At 45.8% G+C, this 22,213-nt stretch overlaps 1 protein-coding gene across 1 annotated transcript in view; it reads right to left on the bottom strand.

Annotated features, from left to right (window-relative positions):
* The window catches only part of RASA1 (RAS p21 protein activator 1), a 120,157-nt gene extending 98,932 nt beyond the window's left edge, over positions 1-21,225 (bottom strand). Inside the window, exon 1 of the mRNA XM_024199622.3 lies at positions 20,506-21,225. Within this exon, the coding sequence (XP_024055390.1) occupies positions 20,506-20,930 (425 nt within the window). The 5' untranslated portion in view covers positions 20,931-21,225. The remainder of the gene's footprint in view (positions 1-20,505) is intronic.
* Between the last annotated feature and the right edge of the window lie 988 nt (positions 21,226-22,213).

Below are 22,213 nucleotides of genomic sequence, written 5' to 3'. Positions count from 1 at the left end.
CTCGCAGCCGAGCAGCGGCACCCCGGAGCCGCAAACAGGGCTGCTAACAGGGGAGTTTAAGTGGGAGTTTACAGGGGGAGGTGGAAGGGGAGGCAGGGGGCGCGGTGTGTGGTGTGCTCTGTTTTCCCCAGAAGCGGTGGGCAGAGACCATAGCAGCCATGAGCCAAGCAGCGGGGGACACAATGCAGATGATTGCATGTGGCAGCTGCGGTATGTACATGGTTCTGGCAGGGGTGCCTGAACAAAGGTATGTCTGTATGAAATGCCGCCTAATAGACCTGCTAGAGGAAAAGATTAGAGGGCTGCAGATGCAGGTAGATACTCTGGTAGAGTTCAGAAGGGGATTTGAGCAGCTAATGGAGCAGAAGCAGGGTGTGGCAGAAGGGGAATGCTCAGGGGTGCAGGTGGAAGCGGGGGCCATGGTCTGTGAGGGGAGAATGTCGGGGGGAGAACAAGAGCAGTGGAAGCATGTGACCGTGAGAAGCAGGCCAAGAAAAAGGAGGGCTAGTGAGGGGGAATTAGAACTCAGGAACAGGTTTGGGTGTTTGGGTAACGAGGAGGGGACACAGCTGGTGGTAACTGATGGTGGGAGGCAGAGGAAGAAAAGAAGAGCGACTAGTCCAATAGAGAGAGGGGAAGAGTTGATGGAGACAGCGCCAGTACTCGGCCCAGGGAGGTCACAGGATGGCACTAGGGGGACTATAGGATAAAATAGAAAGAGACAAGAGTTACGACTACAGGGAACAGGGGATAGATTTGTAGATCATACTGTCACCACGCAAAGGCAGGTTTATGTGATTGGAGACTCCTTACTGAGGAGGATAGACAGGCCTGTGACCAGAGCGGACCCAGAAAACAGAAGGGTGTGCTGTCTGCCGGGCGCTAAAATACGGGATGTGGACCTGCGGTTGAAAAGGATCCTAAAAGGAGCGGGTAAGAACCCCTTGATCATCCTCCACGTAGGAACAAATGACACGGCTAGGTTCTCGCTAGAGAGAATCAAGGGAGATTATGCCAGACTGGGGAAGACACTTAAGGAAGTTGAGGCTCAGATTATCTTCAGTGGGATTCTGCCTGTTCCTAGAGAAGGACAGCAGAGGGCTGACAGAATTGTGAGGATAAATAGCTGGCTAAGGGAGTGGTGTTATAAGGAGGGCTTTGGGATGTATGGCCACGGGGAGGCTTTCGGGGACAGACAGCTGTTCTCGCGGGATGGACTTCACCTGAGTAGGGAAGGAAATAGACTTCTGGGAGGGAGGCTGGCTCATCTCATCAAAAGGGCTTTAAACTAGAAATCTGGGGGAGACGGTTGGGAGATGTCCAGTTAATCTCCACGCCTGAGTCCAACACTGAAAAGGAGTGTGAAGAGATAAACACAGATATAGGTAGGGGTACGGGATTGGACATAAGAAAGAGGGGGCAGAGGGACAGTATGGGGTCCGTACCAAATTGCATAAGTAATGCGAGAAAGGATAGACAGCATATGGTAAGATGTTTATACACCAATGCGAGAAGCCTAGGTAACAAAATGGAGGAATTGGAGCTCCTGGTCCGAGAAATGAAACCTGATATCGTGGGAATAACCGAAACGTGGTGGAACGGTAGTCATGACTGGAGTACAGGTATGGAAAGGTATGTGCTGTTTAGGAATGACCGGAAAAAAGGTAAAGGTGGGGGAGTGGCATTGTAGGTCAATAATGAGGTAAAATGCAAAGAAATAATAAGTGATGGAATGGATAAGACAGAGTCTGTCTGGGCAATAATTACACTGGGTAATAGAACTACTAGAGCCTCCCCTGAGATAGTGCTTGGGGTGTGCTATAGACCGCCAGGATCTAGCCTGGATGCGGACAGAGAACTATTTAATGTTTTTAGGGAAGTAAAAACTAATAAGAACTGTGTAATCATGGGGGACTTTAACTTCCCAGATATAGATTGGGGAACAAATGCTAGTAACAATAATAGGGCTCAGATGTTCCTAGACGTGCTAGCAGATGAATTCCTTCATCAAGTAGTAACTGAACCGACGAGGGGGGATGCAATTTTAGATTTGGTGCTGGTGAGTAGTGAGGACCTCGTTGAGGAAATGGTTGTAGGGGACAACCTTGGCTCGAGTGACCATGAGCTAATTCGGTTTAAACTAAATGGAAGGTTTAACAGAAATAAAACTCTGACTAAGGTTTACGATTTTAAAAAGGCCAACTTTAATAAATTAAAGCAACTACTTAGGGAAGTGCATTGGTATAACATACTTAGGGATCTAAAGGCAGATCACGCCTGGAATTATTTCAAATTGAAGATGCATGAGCTGTCCGAGGCCTGTATACCAAGAAAGGGAAAACGATTAGTAGGCAGGAGATTTAGACCTAGCTGGATGAGTGGGCGTCTCAAAGGGGCAATTAAGAAAAAACAGAAAGCATACAAAGAATGGAAGAGGGGAGGGATCAGCAAGGAAACCTACCTTATTGAGGTCCGAGCATGTAGGGATGCAGTGAGAAAGGCCAAAAGCTGTGTAGAGTTGGACCTTGCGAGGGGAATTAAATCAAATAGCAAGAGGTTTTATAGCCATATAAATAGGAAGAAAACAAAGAGAGGAAGTGGGACCGCTGAAGAATGTAGATGGAGTGGAGATTAAGGATAATCTAGGCATGGCACAATATCTAAATGAATATTTTGCATCGGTCTTTAATAAGGCTAATGAAGGGCTTAGGAATAGAGGGAGCAGGACAGAGGGGAATAAAGAAGGAGGGAATGACATTACAGTATTAGAGGTGGAAGCTAAACTTCAGCAGCTAAACGGGACCAAATCGGGCGGACCGGATGATCTTCATCCTAGAATATTGAAGGAAGTGGCGCAAGAAATTGCAAGCCCCTTAGCAATAATTTTTAATGAATCTGTAAACTCGGGGGTGGTACCGTTGGACTGGAAAATAGCTAACGTGGTTCCTATTTTCAAGAAGGGGAAAAAAAGTGACCCAGGTAATTACAGGCCTGTTAGTTTAACATCTGTAGTATGCAAGGTCTTGGAAAAAATTTTGAAGGAGAAAGTAGTTAAGGGCCTTGAGTTGAATGGTAATTGGGACAAATTACAACATGGGTTTACGAAAGGTAGATCGTGCCAAACCAACCTGATCTCCTTCTTTGAGAAAGTAACAGACCTTCTAGATAAAGGGAATGCGGTGGATCTAATATACCTCGATTTTAGTAAAGCATTTGATACGGTACCGCATGAGGAATTATTGGTTAAACTAGAAAAGATGGGGATCGATATGAAAATCCAGAGGTGGATAAAGAACTGGTTAAAGCGGAGACTGCAGCGGGTAGTACTGAAAGGGGAACTGTCAGGTTGGAGGGAGGTCACCAGTGGGGTTCCTCAAGGTTCGGTTTTGGGTCCGATTTTATTTAATCTATTTATTACTGACCTCGGAACCGAATGTAGGAGTGGGCTGATAAAGTTTGCGGATGACACAAAGTTAGGAGGTATTGCTAATTCGGAGAAGGATCAGGATATTCTGCAGGGAGACTTAGATGACCTTGTAAATTGGAGTAATAATAATAGGATGAGATTTAATAGTGAGAAGTGTAAGGTGATGCATTTAGGGATGACTAACAAGAATTTTAGTTATAAACTGGGGACGCATCGGTTAGAAATGACGGAGGAGGAGAAGGACCTCGGAGTCCTGGTTGATCGCAGGATGACTATGAGCCGGCAATGTGACGCGGCTGTTAAAAAAGCTAATGCGATCTTGGGATGCATTAGGCGAGGTATTTCTAGTAGGGGCAAGGAGGTGCTCCTTCCGTTATACAAGGCGCTGGTGAGACCTCATTTGGAGTACTGTGTGCAGTTCTGGTCTCCAATGTTTAAAAAGGATGAATTCAAACTGGAACAGGTACAGAGAAGGGCCACTAGGATGATCCGAGGAATGGAAAACCTTTCCTATGAAAGGAGACTCGAGGAGCTCGGTTTGTTTAGCCTAACCAAAGAAGGCTGAAGGGGGATATGATTGCTCTCTTTAAATACATCAAAGGGATAAATACCAGGGAGGGAGAGGAATTATTTCAGCTCAGTACGAATGTGGACACGAGAACGAATGGATATAAACTGGCCGAGGGGAAGTTTAGGCTTGAAATTAGACGAAGGTTTCTAACCATCAGAGGGGTGAAATTTTGGAACAGCCTTCCGAGGGAAACGGTGGGGGCGAAAGACCTCTCTGGCTTCAAGATTAGGCTAGATAAGTTTATGGAGGGAATGGTTTAATGGGATAACGTGATTTTAGTCAATTAGGTAATAAAGTGCCATCGCTGGTAAAATGTGGGTCTGGCTAGAGAATCTTGCCTGTATGCTCGGGGTTCTACTGATCGCCATATTTGGGGTCGGGAAGGAATTTTCCTCCAGGGTAGATTGGCAGAGGCCCTGGAGGTTTTTCGCCTTCCTCCGCAGCATTGGGCAGGGGTCGCAAGCTGGAGGATTCTCTGCGACTTGAAGTCTTTAAATCACGATCTGGAGACTTCAACAGCTGAGTTAAGGGAAAGTGGGTGGGTCAGCTTTTGTGGCCTGCATCATGCGGGAGGTCAGACTAGATGACCATAATGGTCCCTTCTGACCTTTAAGTCTATGAGTCTATGATGACCTCCATAGAAAAGCTTATGAGGAAATTAATAATTCTGTTTTCAGAGCAAGTTTCCAATGGTGTGCATAAAGCAAGCATGGGTCCACACATTGAACAGTGAGAATAAAACAAAATATTGAACAGTTGCTCATTCAATGAGCACTATCCATCCCGTGAATGAGGGAGTGGTCTTGCGGAAAAAAAGAGTATGTGATCATGTAATTCAAGAATGTATCATAATTAAGGCTCCATGTCTGTCAAGGAGGTCATGGATTCCATGACTTTCCGTGACCTCTGCAATGGCCGGTGCACCTGAGCAGCCCCTGGGTCAGGTGCACTGGTCGCTGCTGGGGCAGTCTTGGGTCTACTCCTAAGGGCATTATGTGCCAAAAAAAATAAAATTCTGCGCACAATATTTTAAAATTCTGCAAATTTTATTTGTGAAATATATGTGGAGGCTCCAGCATAACATTGTGGAACACAGGCCACTGGCTGTACAGAGGTGGGAGATCACTCTGCAGCTTCCCCCCGGGACACGGACTCAACAGTGAGGCTGCATCCAACCCTGATACAGCGCAAGGACCAGGCCTGCCTCAGAAATACCTCAGGGCCCTGCCCCTCCATGCCAGGTGCAGGCAGGCAAGCAGGCTCAGCAAGGCAGGTTCTGAGTGTGGAGAGGCGTAGTGTGGGGGGGATCCAGGGGTGGGTTGAGAGGGTTCTGTGTGGGGGCAATCTGGGTGCGGGCGCCTCAGTAGGGGATCTGGATGCACAGGGACTTGTTGGGAGTTTTTGGGTGCAATAGCAATGGGACTCTGCAGTGGGGTGAAGGTGGTTGGGGCTCAGCGGGGGGGACTAGAGCTCAGCAGGGGGGTGTGGGGGACTCAGTGGGGGTCAAGATGCTGGGGGCGTGGGGACCCAGGTGCAACTGGATGGGGCTTGGTGGGGTGGGAATCCAGGTGAGGGTGGCTCGTCGGTGTAGTCCAGGTACAGGGGGAGTTGGGCTCATCGGGGGGTTCTGAGTGCAGGGGGGGTAAGGCTCGGCAGGAGAGTCTGGGTATGGGGGGGGCTCACGGCTGGGGTGCAAGACGGTGCTTACTTTGGGAGGGGGCTCCACGGAAGGGTGACAGCAACTCCCCTCCCTCAGCTCCTACATCCACGTGCTGCCTCTTCCTGCAGGCACCGCCCCTGCAGCTCCCATTGGCTGCGGTTCTCAGCCAATGCGAGTGGCAGACCCGGGGCTTGGGTTGGAACAGAGGCAGCATGTGGAGCTAGGAGCTGGGGTCGGCACTTCCCAGGAGACGGGTAGGGGATTGGTCCTGCTTTGAGCAGGGAGCCAGACTAGATGACCTCCTGAGGTCCCTTCCAACCCTGATATTCTATGATTTTATGACCCTGCCCCAGCCCCACCAACCCCCTACCCCACCTCAGCACCGGCGGCGCCCCCCAAGGCCACGCCCACCACCCTAGCACCGTCACGGGCCCCCCCACCGGGCCGCCCTCCCCACCCCCAAGTTTTAGTCAGGGGTATATAATAAATGTCATGGACAGGTACAGGCCGTGAATTTTTGTTTACTACCCAGGACTGGTCCATGATTTTTACTAAAAAATACCCGTGACTAAAGCGTAGCCTTAATCATAATGCATACAGAGTGCTTGACTTTGCAACCTTTAACACAGTTTTTATACTTTTAATCTTCTAGACAGGTTATCTAAATGGTTACTTTGTAAATGATGAGAAAGATGAGTAGTCACTATATGAACATACTTGAACCCCTTGCCTAAAAGGGCAACTTGAACTGGCAATAACTGCTGACCAGCTTGAACCTGAGTAACTGCCTGTGTCCCCATCTTGAAAGGCTGAAGTAGGCATATCAAAAGATGAAGAAAGTTCCAAATGAGTCCTGGATATGTGATTATATTTCCTAAGAATATCATGCAAACATTACTTTTGTTCAGGAATTTGAACTTTCTAAGTAGAGAATTAGGACCTATCCACACAGAGACTTTCTGCATGGCAACTCATGGTGTGAGACTACAGCACATTAACTGGCTGTGTTGACCCTGCTACTGCGCATTAAAAGTTTCGTAGCGTGCTCTGATGTACTCCTGGTTGAGTGCATCAATGTGCACTACAGAACTTTTAATGCATGGTAGCAGGATCCACATGGCCAGTTAGTTTGCAGCAAGCTAGTGAGCTGTAGATTCACACCCTGGGGCTTGTCACACACTAAGGGCACGTCTTCACTACCCGCCGAATCCGCGGGTAGCAATCGATCTATTGGGGATCGACTTATCACATCTAGTGAAGACGTGATAAAATCGATCCCCGATGGCTCTTCCGTCGACTCCGGAAATCCACTGCGGCAAGAGGCGGAAGCGGAGTCGAAGGCGGCGCGGCAGCGGTTGACTCGCCGCCGTCCTCACAGCCAGGTAAGTCGACCTAAAATACGCCACTTCAGCTACGCTATTCACATAGCTGAAGTTGCATATCTTAGGTCGCCCCCCCCCCCGGTAGTGTAGATCTAGCCTAAGTCTCCGTATGGACAAGCCCTTCAATGAAGATCCTCTTTTTTTGGAAGCAGAAAGTATCAGAGGTAAAAACCTCTAGTCACAGAAAGTCTCCAGTTCAATTGCCACCCCAGAATTAGAAGGGCTGCACTTCCCCCCTCTCCCTTCTCCCAACAGCTTCTTGGGAGGAGGAAATCTCTGAAAGAGAAATGGGGAAGGATCAGAAGTAGAAATTTAACAACTAAGGGTATGTCTACACTACAGGATTAATCCGAATTTAGATAATTCGAATTTGGGAAACAGGTTGTATAAATTCGATTGTGCGCGGCCACACTAAGCACATTAATTCGGTTTTTAACCACAGTAATTCGGTGGTGTGCGGCCACACTAACCCTAATTCGAATTAACAAAATCGATTTAGGCACTACTCCGCTCGTCGAGGTGGAGTACAGAAATCGATTTTAAGTGCCCTTTAATTCGAATTAACTGGCTCTGTAGTGTGGACGGGTGAAGGGTTAATTCGGATTAACGCAGCTAAATCCGAATTAAAGTCGTAGTGTAGACCAGGCCTAAGATTTGAGGTGAACAACACATAGCCCTTTTCCATAAATGTGTTGCTCCCTGAACAATATCAAACCCTGTCTCAAGGATGCTATAGATGATTTCCACCTATAAAATGGCTGTGCAAAAACCCAGGCAATGAGCTGCAGACCTAGCAACCTTTAATTTTCAAATATTTTTTAAAAACAGGTTGGGGCCTAGAAGAACAAATTTAAGATCACTGATTGAACTTTTCAGGACAAAAACAGCTTCTTAGCCAAGAATTCCTATAGAGTCAAGGCCAATACCATAGAAGAAAAGGAAACTTTCCCTCATCGATTCAGCTGCTAACAGAGGCAATTAACACCTGACCCACATCAGGAAAAGTACAACTTTCTACCCAGTTGATCTAGCTGTGCAATTCCTTATTCCCAAAAACTGACCTGAAGGTAATATAGTTAAAGCTGCACAACCTCCCCTAGTGTAGATGCAGTTATACAGCTCTGATGGTGCTTTATACCAATATTGCTATCCCATACACAACATTATAGCTTATTACTTTCCCTGTAAAGGCATAGCTACACTAGAGAGTTTACAACGGCACAACTGCATTTCTAACGTAGCCACTCTAAACTGCGAGGAGAGATTTAGGCCTTGGCTACACTTGCGAGTTACAGCGCTGTAAAGCCTCCCACAGCGCTGTAACTCACTCCCCGTCCACACTGGCAAGGCATTTGCAGCGCTGTATCTCCGTGGTTGCAGCGCTGCATGTACTCCACCTCTCCGAGAGGAATAGCGAGTATTGCGCTGCCGCTGCAGTGCTGCGGCGCCAGTGTGGCCGCCCAATGTGCTGTGACATGCCTCCAGAATTATTCGGCAGTATCCCACAATGCCTGTTCTAGCCAATCTGGTCATCAGTTCAAACTACTGCCCTGGCCTCAGGTAACCAACCATGTGACCCACCCTTTACATTCCCTGAGAATTTTAAAAATCCCCTTCCTGTTTGCTCAGCCCGGCGTGGCGTGGAGTGCTATCAGCGAATCTTTCCAGGTGACCATGCCTCCACGCGCCAAGCGAGCCCCAGCATGGAGCAATGGCGAGTTGCTAGACCTCATCAGTGTTTGGGGGGAGGAAGCTGTACAGTCCAGCTGCGCTCCAGCCATAGGAATTACGATACCTTCGGGAAGGTATCAAAGGACATGATGGAAAGGGGCCATGACCGGGAAGCCCTGCAGTGCAGGATTAAAGTGAAGGAGCTGCGGAGTGCCTACCGCAAAGCCTGCGACGCAAACAGCCGCTCGGGTGCTCCCCCCGCGATCTGCCGATTCTACAAAGAGCTGGATGCGATACTTGGGGTTAACCCCACCTCCACTCCGAGCACCACCATGGACACTTCAGAGCCGCTGCCTTCAACACCAGTATCTTCACCACCCAGCCCTGAAAAACCACGACCCTTACCCTCTGCACTCAACCCCCATCACCATGCAGTATAGCTATCCTGAAGTGCAGCACTCACTGCACAGCACACCAGACAGGACATACGCGAATCTGTGATTGTACCGTTCCCCACTCCACCCCCTTGTTTCTTTTCAATAAACTTTTTTTTCTTTTCAGTAAATGGATTCTTTGGCTTTGAAAACATTCTTTATTATTGCATAAAGTAAAAGACTCCTTAGCCCAGGAAATAAACAGGCACTGCAAGTCTGCTTAGCAGACACTGATTCCGAAAGATTGGAACTACTGCACTTCACTCCCGTGCAGGGCACCAGATATCACTGCTGGTTTTCAGCCTCAAATTGCTCCCTCAAGGCATCCATAATCCTTGCAGCCCCGCGCTGGGCCCCTGTAATAGCCCTGCTCTCTGGCTGTGCAAATTCAGCCTCCAGGTGTTGAACCTCAGAGGTCCATGCCTGAGTGAAGCTTTCACCCTTCCCTTCACAAATATTATGGAGGGCACAGCACACAGATATAACCGCGGGGATGCTGTTTTCAGCCAAATTCAGCTTCCCATACAGAGATCGCCAGCGGCCCTTTAAACGGCCAAAGGCACACTCCACAGTCATTCGGCACCGGCTCTGCCTGTAGTTGAACCATTCCTTGCTGCTGTCAAGGCTCCCTGTGTAGGGTTTCATGAGCCACGGCATTAACGGGTAAGCGGGATCTCCAAGGATCACAATGGGCATTTCAACTTCCCCTACCGTGATCTTCCACTCTGGGAAAAAAGTCCCGGCCTGCATCTTCCTGAACAGCCAAGTGTTCCGAAAGATTCATAGATTCTAGGATTCTAGGACTGGAAGGGACCTCGAGAGGAGAGATGCGTGCGTCATGCACCTTTCCAGGCCAGCCTGCGTTAATGTCAATGAAACGCCCATGGTGATCCACAAACACCTGGAGAACCATAGAGAAATACCCCTTCCGATTAACGTACTCGGATCCTAGGTGGGGTGGTGCCAGAATAGGAATGTGCGTCCCATCTATTACCCCTCCACAGTTAGGGAACCCCATTTGTGCAAAGCCATCCACTATTTCCTGCATGTTACCCAGAGTCACGGTTCTTCTGAGTAGGATGCGATTAATGGCCTTGCAAACTTGCATCAACACGATTCCAATGGTCGACTTTCCCACTCCAAACTGATTTGCGACCGACCGGTAGCTGTCTGAAGTTACCAGCTTCCAGATTGCAATAGCCACCCGCTTCTCCACTGGCAGGGCAGCTCTCAATCTCGTGTCCTTGTGCCACAGGGTGGGGGCAAGCTCCTCACAAAGTCCCATGAAAGTGGCTTTTCTCATCCGAAAGTTCTGCAGCCATTGCTCGTCATCCCAGACTTCCATGACGATGTGATCCCACCACTCGGTGCTTGTTTCCCGAGCCCAAAAGCGGCGTTCCACGGTGCTGAGCATGTCCGTGAATGCCACAAGCAATTTCGTGTCGTACGCGGCTCGATAGCATCGTCGGACTCCTCACTCTCACTGTCACTTTGGATCTTAAGGAATAGTTCGACAACCAAATGAGACATGCTGGCAAGATAAGTCAGCATATGCCTCAGCAGTTTGGGCTCCATTTCCCGCAGACAGATCGTGCTGCACAGAAACCGTTGAAAGATGGCGCCAAAGGTGAACGGAAACAAAGGGATTTCTGGGATGCGAAGCAATGCATCACGGGGCGTTGGGACAGGACCCAGAATGCCCCGCACCCACGCCCCCTTCCCACAACCCACGGCGCCAGAATGGGAAAAGGTGCTCTGTGGGATAGCTGCCCATAATGCACCGCTCCCAATAGCGCTGCAATTGCCGCAAATGTGGCCACGACAGTGCGCTGGGCAGCTGTCAGTGTGGACAGACTGCAGCGCTTTCCCTACTCAGCTGCACGAAGTCAGGTTTAACTCACAGCGCTGTACATCTGCAAGTGTAGCCAAGGCCTTATTCACCCCCCTGAATGACATCAGCTGTAGTGTAAACAAGCTCTAAGTCACCTTTATATAGATATAAAACTGCATCCACACTAGGGGGTTGTACCACTATATATTTTTTTGTTTTGTTTTGTTTTTTTACACAGTAGAATTTTTTACAGTAGAACTTCAGATTTACAAACACCTCAGGAATGGAGGTTGTTCATAATTCTGAAATGTTCATAATTCTGAACAAAACATTATGGTTCTTTCAAAAGTTTACAACTGAATTTTGACTTAATACAGCACTGAAATTTTACTATGCAGAAGAAAAATGGTGCTTTTAACCATCTTAATTTAAATGGAACAAGCACAAAGTTTCCTTACCTTGTCAAAAAAAATGTTTTTAAACGTACCCTTTATTTGTTTAGTAGTTTACTTTTAACATAGTACTGAACTGCATTTGTGCTTTTTTGGGGAGGGTGGGGGAAGGGTCTCTGCTGCTGCCTGATTGCATATTTCCAGTTCCAAATGAGGTGTGTGGTTGACCGGTCAGGTAATAACTCTGGTGTTTGAAACTCTGAGGTTCTATTGTAGATTACAAAACCAAAGCAAACAAACAAAACCAAACCCACACGTATCCCTAACTGTCTGTAGACCAGGTCTCCAAAGCTGCTGAAACTACCCAGGAGCAAAAGGTAAGATAAGAGTTACAACTCTAAGCCCCTCTTTGGGATCTGATGAAAGGAATTTGATTTCTTAACCATTGATGGACCTGTGGCTGGATGCATTTTCTACAGGAAGTATAACCATAGCCTAAGTGGGAAACTACACTACAAGAGTTTAAGAAACTTCCTAAATTGGAAGCAGCAATTGAAGTTATCCTTTAGGAATGTATCTTTCTGTAGAGCAGTTTTCCTAAATATCCTACAATGGAAGGAATTAAAAATGTATATAGAAAACATGAGCTTGTATAAAAATAGAGAGAAATGCTCACGCTTTGGAGCATCAAGCCAATTACTAACTTACAGGTCCAAGAAAGAGTACCTGGTGGAAAAATGGGTATCCTTGTCCCCCCCAGAGGCTGGGAAGAGGTGAGGGAAAGAGAAAAGGCATGATACACTGGAATCTGTTGGCTATATAGGTGAGAAGCCCATTCTCTGGCAAATTTATTCAGCTGTGGCTTATGCATTATATATGAATTATCTTCACAAATATGTATTTAAAAAAAAAACTACAGAGCACATGATCTAAATAGTAAATAGAGAATTTGATTAAGTAAATGTTTGTTCTTTCACCAAAAACCTGCACATCGTTCTTTGAACTTTTCCCATCCTCAAATGCCACTCTATTTTTGTTTTTAGATTTGAAGCTTCCATTTTTACATTTTGTACCTCATCCTTTAAAAAAATTGTAGTTTTACATATTATTTAACTTCCTATCTTGCTTTCACTTTTTTTTTTAAAACAGCAAGACAAGATAGTCTTGAACATGAAGAATATATTAATATCATATTTCTGTTGTAGTAAAGCAAATGAGGACTAAATGGCTCTGTGGATATAGGGAAAGCAGTGGACATGATATAGCTTGACTTTAGCAAAGCTTTTGATAGGGTCTCCCACACTATTCCTGCCAGCAAGTTAAAAAAGTATGGATTGGATGAATGGACTATAAGGTGGATAGAAAGCTGGCTAGATTAACAGGGGTAGTGATCAACGGCTCGATGTCTAGTTGGCAGCTGGTATCAAGCTGAGTACCCTAGGGGTCAGTCTTGGGGCCGGTTTTGTTCAACATCTTTATTAATGATCTGGATGATGGGTTGGATTGCACCCTCAGCAAGTTCACAGATGACACTAAGCTAGGGGAAGAGGTAGATACGCTGGAGGGTAGGGATAGGGTCCAGAGTGACCTAGACAAATTGGAGGATTGGGCCAAAAGAAATCTGATGAGGTTCAACAAGGACAAGTGCAGAGTCCTGCACTTAGGACGGAAGAATCCCAGGCACCGCTACAGGCTGGGGACAGACTGGCTAAGCAGCAGTTCTGCAGAAAAGGACCTGGAGATTACAGTGGATGAGAAACTGGATATGAGTCAGCAGTGTGCCCTTGTTGCCAAGAAGGCTAACGGTATATTGGGCTGTATTAGTAGGAACATTGCGAGCAGATCAAGGGAAGTGATTATTCCCCTCTCTTTGGCACTGGTGAGGCCACATCTGGAGTATTGCATCCAGTTTTGGGCCCCTCACTAGGGAAAGGAAGTGGACAAATTGGAGAGTTCAGCAGAGGGCAACGAAAATGATCGGGGGCTGGGGCACATGACTTAGTAGGAGAAGCTGAGGGAACTGGGCTTGTTTAGTCTGCAGAAGAGAAGAGTGATGGGAGATTTGATAGCAGCCTTCAACTACCTGAAGGGGGGTTCCAAAGAGGATGGAGCTAGGCTGTTCTCAGTGGTAGCAGATGTCAGAACAAGGAGCAATGGTCTCAAGTTGCAGTGGGGGAGGTCTAGGTTGGATATTAGGAAACACTATTTCACTAGGAGGGTGCTGAAGCACTGGAATGGGTTACCTAGGGAGGTGGTAGAATCTCCATCCTTAGAAGTTTTTAAGGCCTAGCTTGACACCCTAATCTTCTATGATTCTAAAGAACATCTTCACAAACAAACATTCTACTTTGTAATTAGTTATAAATCATGAAACCTGGTCGTATTCATGCTGCCCCAGTTCATCTGGCCAAAAAACCATCCAGATTGACAATAAGTTACTATACAAAAGCATGTTCTTCACACACATGTAATCTTAAACTTGAGCACACAGATGTACAATTTTACAAAAATGAACAAAGTTTTCTTCTCTTTCCATTATACCCCAGGATCAGGTTTTGATAAGACAAAATACATTACTTAAGAAGAACAGAAAGGTACAATGAAAAACTTCATTTGTAGATATTTTTATCTGTTTACCACATCAATTTGCTAAAGAGAGGGAAAATAAACTTCACACACACTAAAAAGAGACAAAATTATATCATTTATTGTTTCTCTACAGAAAAACCAATGTATAACATTAAGACTATTTCCTGGGACTTGCATTGAATTCTCCAGCATACATAAATGTAATTACTAAAAAGGTGATTTTATGCTCTAGAATTTTTAAATGTACGGACACCAGCAATTCTTCTACTGTAGAACTGCGCACACATTCTCTTACCCGTGCTGCTGAAACAGACGGAAGTGCTATAGAATTTTGTAACTGTTACTTATTACACTCATTTGATGAAACCTACACTTCACACTAAAATCAGATATAATAATGTTTCACTTCCACTTCCACTTTATTTGTTTAACATTCTCCCACACACTAGTCTCATATTTTAGCTGTTTTCTTCACCATCTTTTATTATTTAATATTTTGTCTCAACAGGTAACAAAAAAAAGTCAGTAAAGATATCAGTTTGGGATACATTTTGAACACAATTTTATGACAAGCAATTTTATTCTATAAAGCTAGTGTGCTCTGTTCAAATTCAACACAAGCATCTTGTGATAATCACTATTCAAAAAATGTACCATATAAAAGTGAAAATTTCTTTGCAAATACTGGAACTTCTAAGTTTTACAGTGTTGATTTAAAGGTGTCAGTAGCAGAAGAACCTTGTCAGCTTTACTACTGCTATGCCAGTGTAAAACTGACCAAATTCTTGTAAATTCAATAGTACTGCTACAGAAAGCAACAGACTAGACAGCATCCTCCAAAACTATTGGAAACACTTCTTTTCAAGGGAGATGGGGGACAGGAGGAGGTGGAGGCAGCAGCTACAGAAGCAGCTTCAACAGGGCCAGGGAAGTGAGGAAAGCATTCTCCTTTTTTCAAATACCTCATCCCCATTACCCAGCAATAAAGAAGAGAGTATGTATTTGCTATTGTCAGTTCTGCAGCAGAACAAGGGAAGATAGAACACTCAGATCAGTTTCACACTTGCTGTTCAAAGAGTTTATGACAGTGGCTCTCAAACTTTTTTTTACTGGTGACCCCTTTCTCATAGCAAGCCTCTGAGTGAGACCCCCCCTTATAAATATATAAAAAGTGGTTTTTAATTTAACACCATTATAAATGCTGGAGGCAAAGCAGGGTTTGGGGTGGAGGTTGACAGCTCGCGACCCCCCATGTAATAACCTCGTGACCCCCAGAACCCCTGGTTTATGAAGACATGAAATTGATCCAATTCTTAGTAATTTCACTCAGGTTACAGTACATCTACACTACAGCACTTACAGCAGCACTGATTTCGCTGTGCCACTTTAGCACTTGTGGTGGAGATGCATGAGAGGCAGTAGCATGGCGGGAGAAGCTTTCCTGACATAGCACTGTCTACACCGGCGCTTAGGTTGATATAATTTATGTCACTCAGGGTTGTGGATTACTCACACCCCAAGCAGTGTAAGTTATATCAAAGTAACCTCTCAAGTATCAGGGGGTAGCCGTGTTAGTCTATATCTACAAAAACAACAAGGAGTCTGGTGGCACCTTAAAGACTAACAGATTTATTTGGGCATGAGCTTTCACTCTACGCATCCGAAGAAGTGAGGTTTTTACTCACGAAAGCTCATGCCCAAATAAATCTGTTAGTCTTTAAGGTGCCACCAGACTCCTTGTTGTTAAAGTAACCTGTAGCATAGACAAGGTCTCAGCTTTTTGGAGCAAGAGAATTTGGGGGTAAAAATAAACAGAAAAATCCTTCTCTTCCCCTCCCTCCTTTTCCAACATCCAGGAAAGTAGAGGTACGAAAGAGAAACTTTCCCCCTTTCTCCTAATAGCTGGTATGGGGTAAAGGAAGCTCCAAGCTAAACAAGAGCAACACACCTTCTCTCAGAAGAGTACATTTAAGGCATCCTAGTAAGAAGTGCAGCGCTCGTTCACGCTTCACTTCCCTACCCGTCTTCCTTTGCATTAGTTTCCATGTAACTAGTACACTTATAAAGACCTCAAAGTATGTCTACATTGCTGCTGGGAGCAAGCCTCTGAGCACAGGAAGACAGACTTTTCCAACCAAGCTCAAGCTAGCATGCTAAAAATAGCAATGTGGATGTTGCAGCTGGGGTGGCAGCTCAGGATTTCAAGCCCACCTGACCCCCTTGGACTGAGCTTGGGTGGAGAGCCTGAGTCTCCACCAGAGCTGCAATGTTCACACTGCAATTTTTAGTGCTCTAACTCCAGCTTTGCTAGCATGAGTCTGTCTACCTGTGCTGGATGGCTTGCTCCTAAATGCAGTATAGACATACACATAGATGTAACTATGCAGAGTGTTTGGTCTGCACCAGCTTTATTACTGGTGATAATATACAAATGAGGAAGAATAGATTTTACTTTTAGATTCCAGGTTTAGTTTTCCTGACTAGAAGTTGGAAAATGCATCTTTATACTGGTAACATGAGAAAAAAATATAAATATATGAAGCCAAACAGTGTTCTGCATAGAAAGACATTTTTCAAAGTAGAATCTCACTGTAAGGTTCAATAACCCTCAAGGCTAGCAAAGAAGGTTGTATATCAGCAGTTCCCCAAACAAGGTCTGTAGCATCTTTTCCAGTAATGCTTGGATACCAGGTTGCTAACTCCACCAGTTTAATTTAGCCCTCAACCAGGATGCTTGCAGAAGGAAACCACTACTAGTGGCTACTGTTACATAAAATATACTGCCTCCTACTCCAGACCCAAGAGTAACCATCACAAAGACCATCACCAGTAGTAACAAGAAGCACCCCCAACCTTTGATACATATGTAAAATATTTTATTAAAAGAATGAAAAGGTTACATTTACTGAACATGAGCAAACCACAATACACTCCCCCTATAAAAGGGATGAATTAGCTAGTGGGAAAGGGTGGAGTTTGCAGTTGCAGTTGTCTTTAAACTAGTGGAATATTAGAATAACTTTGCTTTCAAAATTTAAATTGTGATCATGTTTTAAGAGGTTAACGTTTAATTGAGCTCTAAAGGAACAGTAATTAAACCTGTAATTTAGACCTGCTTTATTGTTATAAATTGATGTAGAATATTGATCCTTATTTTGTTTCTTATAAGTTACACTTTAAGAGATCAACTAATATTAAAGACATTATTTACTCAGAGCCTTACAATATACTGCTAAAGAAGAAACAACCCTTAGGAGCACATATTAAATCCTAGTCTCATAAGTGGTCAAGTCATAATTTATTGATTATCAGCAATAAAAGGCACTTTTGTTTGCACTCTACAAAAAAGGGTGGTGATGGTGCTGGGAAGGATACAAGGTACTGTCAACTTCAGCGACACCTAAAATTACTATAACAAAGATTGGAAATGGGTAAGTTTTCCTTAGTCTGTTTACTTTGTGTAAATTCAGTGTCACTGTTTTTTCCTGTACAATCATGTGATTTCCCATTTGTTTGGGTCTTTCACATGAACAGGAGAAAAAAATTAAAATACAGCAAAGGGATTCTAAAGTAACAAAAAACGAGTAGAGGCAGGTGTAGTTCCCTGAAACAACTTCTCCTTCTGAAATTAACTAAATTTCCAACTAGTGATCTAATTTCATGCTTATAAGGAATATAAAAATGAGATTATGCAATATTTGAAGAGAACATTAAAGAATTTCTAGACATTAGAAGGAAAACACCCAGCTACACAATCGAGCCTTGATCCAGCATAGACTTATTCATGTGCTTAACTTTAATCATGTGAATAGTCCCACTTACTAATGCAAGTAAAGTTCAATATGTACTTAGGTGTTTGCAAGATTGGCGCCTTCTTAGTCTTTGAAAAGGATACATCTATAAAGTTACTGCTTTGCAGCAAATTAGAGAACATGTCAGAATTAGTACATTGCTGTCATGCCCACAAATTTATCCTGTTCTGCAACAGAATTGTAGAAATTGGTTACATTTAATAAAGTGTTGGCAGTCACAATGAAATTTATTTTAGATTAATGATTATTCATAGCTCTAAATAGCCACCCAATCCCCTAACACAATAATTCCAAAAACAATAGGCACTTTCAAGGTATCTGCCTATACTGCCATTTGAGAAATATGTTTACAGCCGAAGAGAGGCAGTATTGTCTAGCAGACAAGGCAATGAACTGGGAGTCAGAAGTCTAGGTTCTCCTTCTACCAGTGACTTACTGTGTGACCTTGGACAAGTCACTTCACGTCTCTGTGCCTTCATTTCCCTTCTCATCCTTTGTTCAATTTAGATTTTTTTTTTTTTTTAAATCTCTTTGAGGCCAGGACCGTCTCTTACTATGTGTTTTTACAGTTCTTAAAATAATGAGGCCCTGATCTTCAGGAACTGTTACAATCAATCAATCATTGGAAAGACTGATAAGGTTAAAAAACATGTTTTATATTAAACACTATGCCCTCATTCTTGTACAATGGCTACGCCTTGTATACTTATGCCATTATCATCCTGAACCCTGGAAAAAGACTAGAATTCATGTGGATCTTTAACTGTCTCTGATATCTGAGCTATTACAGGATGCAAAAGATTTTTTCCTCCTGTATTGGTACTAAACAAGAGCCTCCACAGAAATATATGCTAGTCTATTTTATTTACTTTATTTAAAAAACTCATTCAGTTCCTGTCAGGCAGAAGTACAGAAGGCTAGGATAAGGTATATTTTATAGCTATGCAAATTTCATTTTATCTTTATACACACAAAACAAGAGGCAGCTTTTGCATCTTTTCAGCATGAAATGGGTAAATGATTGTGGAGGAGAGGGGGAGTAGGAAATAGAGGAAGCTTCTGAAAGCCCTAAATTCACATGCACAGAACAAGGCAAGAAGAATTTAAAGTTAAACACAAGAATGATAAATATTGTAGAAAGTGCAAATGAACACAACACTTTCATCTGACAAACTGTCAAGACTACATTAGCACATTCTTGGATAAACATTACCAGCACCAATCTGAATGTTATTTTCCATTGTAAAATATACCTTTTATGCCTTTTTAGCTCTAATTTATCCAAAATATAAACATTCACCTTAACTTAGTTAATGCTTGATTCCTAAATACCAACTTAAAAAACATCAAACAATTTTGTTTCTGGGACAATAAACAGACACACTTCAGTGTAATTGTCTGTCCTAATATAAACCTTGAAATTGCTTTATGTAAACCTTTAGACACCTTACAAGTGGGTTATTAGTACCTCCTGATTTCTTCCATTTAGAGTTATCACTAATTGTACACACAAATGCTGCACACTAATGATGTGTGTGCAAGTATCAGATAACAGAATATATATAAAACACAACTGTTGTCCTGGATAACAGGTAAGATTTCCCTTAATATTTTATCAACACTACAGGAATCCTTATTGAGCTAATGGAAGGACAAGCACAGTGAAATCTTACTGTAAAACACCTAGTATTGCTGTTACTCAATTCCCAATACTTTTCAAACAATCCAATTAAACACAAACACCTTTAAAGTCAGCTGAACACCATGCTATTAAATTCATTGCTTATGAAAAATAAATACCAGTACTTTAAAATGCAAAGACATTTAATTACATCAACTTTAAAAAGGTACAATCTATAAAATTTTCTGTGTGTAGTTCTACACAGCATGCATATGAAAGGTTTTCTTATGGTATATCTATAGTCTCACAATGACTATTTACTACTATATTTTGGAAGAGTCTAAAAATGGATAACACGCTCCCAAAAAATTGACAAAGCTTCCTAAGGTCTAGTTTAATAATCATCTGAGCTTCCCATTCCTTTTGTGGTACTATTTATCATTTGTGAAGATTCACAGTACTGCAATTAGTACTGAAAACCCAGAAGACTAAATCAAATATGTAGCTGAGTGTTTGCCACACTGTTTTTTCTAGCTCCCTGGAGAATTTCTTTGTTCATTTTAAACATGAGACTCTAAAAACATCCAACTCTACTTGGGGAGCACAGGAACGTTTCAGACTTTCCAATGCTCTGGGTGTCTCTAAGCCTTAGACTGTCAGATGCTGGGACTGGACGACAGGGGATGGATCACCACAAGTGCCCTGTTCCGATCATTCCCTCTGAACCACCTGGTATTGGCTACTGTCAGAAGACAGGAGCGGACACTGGGCTAGACTGACCATTGGTCTGACCCAGTATGGCCGTTCTTATGTGCTTTAGTCCATGCAAGTCAGCCGCTGTCCAGGCTGAGGATCCACCCCCGATGAAAACACAGATTCCAGCAGCCCTCAGCGCCAATACTTCAGCACTTTCCATACAAGCAACTGACTGGGTCTATTTAAAAGGGATCCCGGGGGCGAGTGCAAAACTTTCAGGGCCTGGCCGGAGTTTGACACACACTTTCCACTGGGAAAGAGCGAGGGGGAGGGAGCGAGAGTCGCCGCAGAGCCGGCTCCCGTCTCCCTCGGAGGGGCAGCAAGCGGGGCGGCCAGGAACGGAGGGGGCAGCTACTCACTGGTTAGTCGGGGGCGCGGTGAGCGGGATGGCCACCTCCTCCTCTTCGTACTCCGGCCCGTCCAGCGAGTCTCCTTCATCCACGGTGCCCAGCCCCCCTACCAGCGGCAGCGGCGGGGGCGGCAGCGGCGGGAAGCCCCCAGGGGCCGGACCTCCTGCTGGGCCGGGTTCCTGCGGGGCAAGCGCCCCCCTGGGCATCTCCTGCTCCAGCCCGGCGGCCACCGCGCCGCCTGCCGCCGCCGGAGGGGCAGGCCCCGAGCCCCGGGCCAGGAGTCCCAGCGCCGGGCACAAAGGGGGGCCGGCGCCCGGGCTACCCGCGCCGGAGCCCTGCGGCCCCTTGCCCCGGCACAGGGCAGGGCAGTGCCCCGGCTCCCCGGCGGCGCTCGCCGAGCCGCCCTCCTCGCCTGGAGCCTCGGCCGCCATCATGGTGAGCCTCGCCCCCTCCGCACGCCGGGGAGGAGGCGACCGAGGGGCCGAGACCTCCCGCCCCGCCCCAGCGGGGAGCGGAGCCGGGACTGGGACGAGCGAACTTCCCCGGCGGCGGCGGCGGCTGCGAACAATACCCGGCTGGGCGGGGGGCTGGATTCAGGGCAGCGCGGCAGAGCCACGGCGCGGCTGCCGCATCCCCCTGCGGCCGGGACGGGAGCGGCTCCCGCGGAGACTCACCCCGCCCGCTCGCCCGCAGCGAGCGCAGCTTCGGAACGGGTACGGGCCAGGCTGGGCGGGGTGGGGGGGAAAGGCAGGGAGACTGGCGAGCGGCTCCCTTCCCATTGCGCATGCGCGCCAGGGCCGCCCGCGAGGGGCTGGCTGAGCGCGTGCGCGAGGGGCGCGCTGCTGCGCTCCTGTGGTTCCTGCCGGCTCTGAGTCACGGAGCAAGGTAAAATCTGGATTCACCTGGAGCCTTGCAGGGACCGCGCATGGGGAAAAAGAAAGAGCTGGAGCTACCTGGAGCATGATGATTTTGGGCCCCCGGGTTACAACGTAGCTTGACCAGATGTCCCGATTTTATAAGGACAGTCCCGATATTTGGGGCTTTTTCCTATATAGGCTCTTATTACCCCCCCCCCACCCCGTCCCGATTTTTCACACTTGCTATCTGGTCACCCTATTACAACGTCAAAGGAGAGGACAAACCTAGCCGAGTCTACTGCACCCGACACATCCTGACCGTTTTGCTTCCAGACCACCAAGTTCTACTGCTTAAATAAAGAACATATGGAGCCATGAATCTCACCAGTGCGGCTCTGATGCACTCCAGTGCAACAGCACCTCTAAAAACAGTGCTAGGGCTTGGATCTTGTTAGATTCACTTGCCAGATGTGTGCTTTTGCAGCACTGTTGCACCAGCATACTGGGATCCGGATTAGTCTAGTGAACTAAAAAAAGCTGCAGATGCACCATGTAAAACTGGGCGGCCAAACCTTAACCAGATATAACAGGATCCTGGAATCCAAACAGAGTTTACTTCTACAGCTTTCTTGTATTAGGATGTGTTGGGGTATGTAAAAGGTTCCGGCCGGGGCTCGACCCTCCAGGGCAGGAGGGGAGCCACACCGACTCCCTGTCCACGAAATAAACAGTCTATTAACTCGGCTCTCAGTCCCTTCGGTGCAGGGGCTGAGTAGTCCACAAGCGGTGCAGCAGCCCAGGCCCTCTAGTGCAGGGGGCTGGGCAAACACACAGTTCTGGAGGCCAGGCCCTCTGGTGCA

Source organism: Terrapene carolina, unplaced genomic scaffold (genome assembly GCF_002925995.2).
Source record: "Terrapene carolina triunguis isolate 2854851 unplaced genomic scaffold, T_m_triunguis-2.0 Scaffold69, whole genome shotgun sequence".
Taxonomy (NCBI): Eukaryota; Metazoa; Chordata; order Testudines; family Emydidae; genus Terrapene; species Terrapene triunguis.
This window is presented reverse-complemented; position numbering and strand designations above follow the sequence as displayed.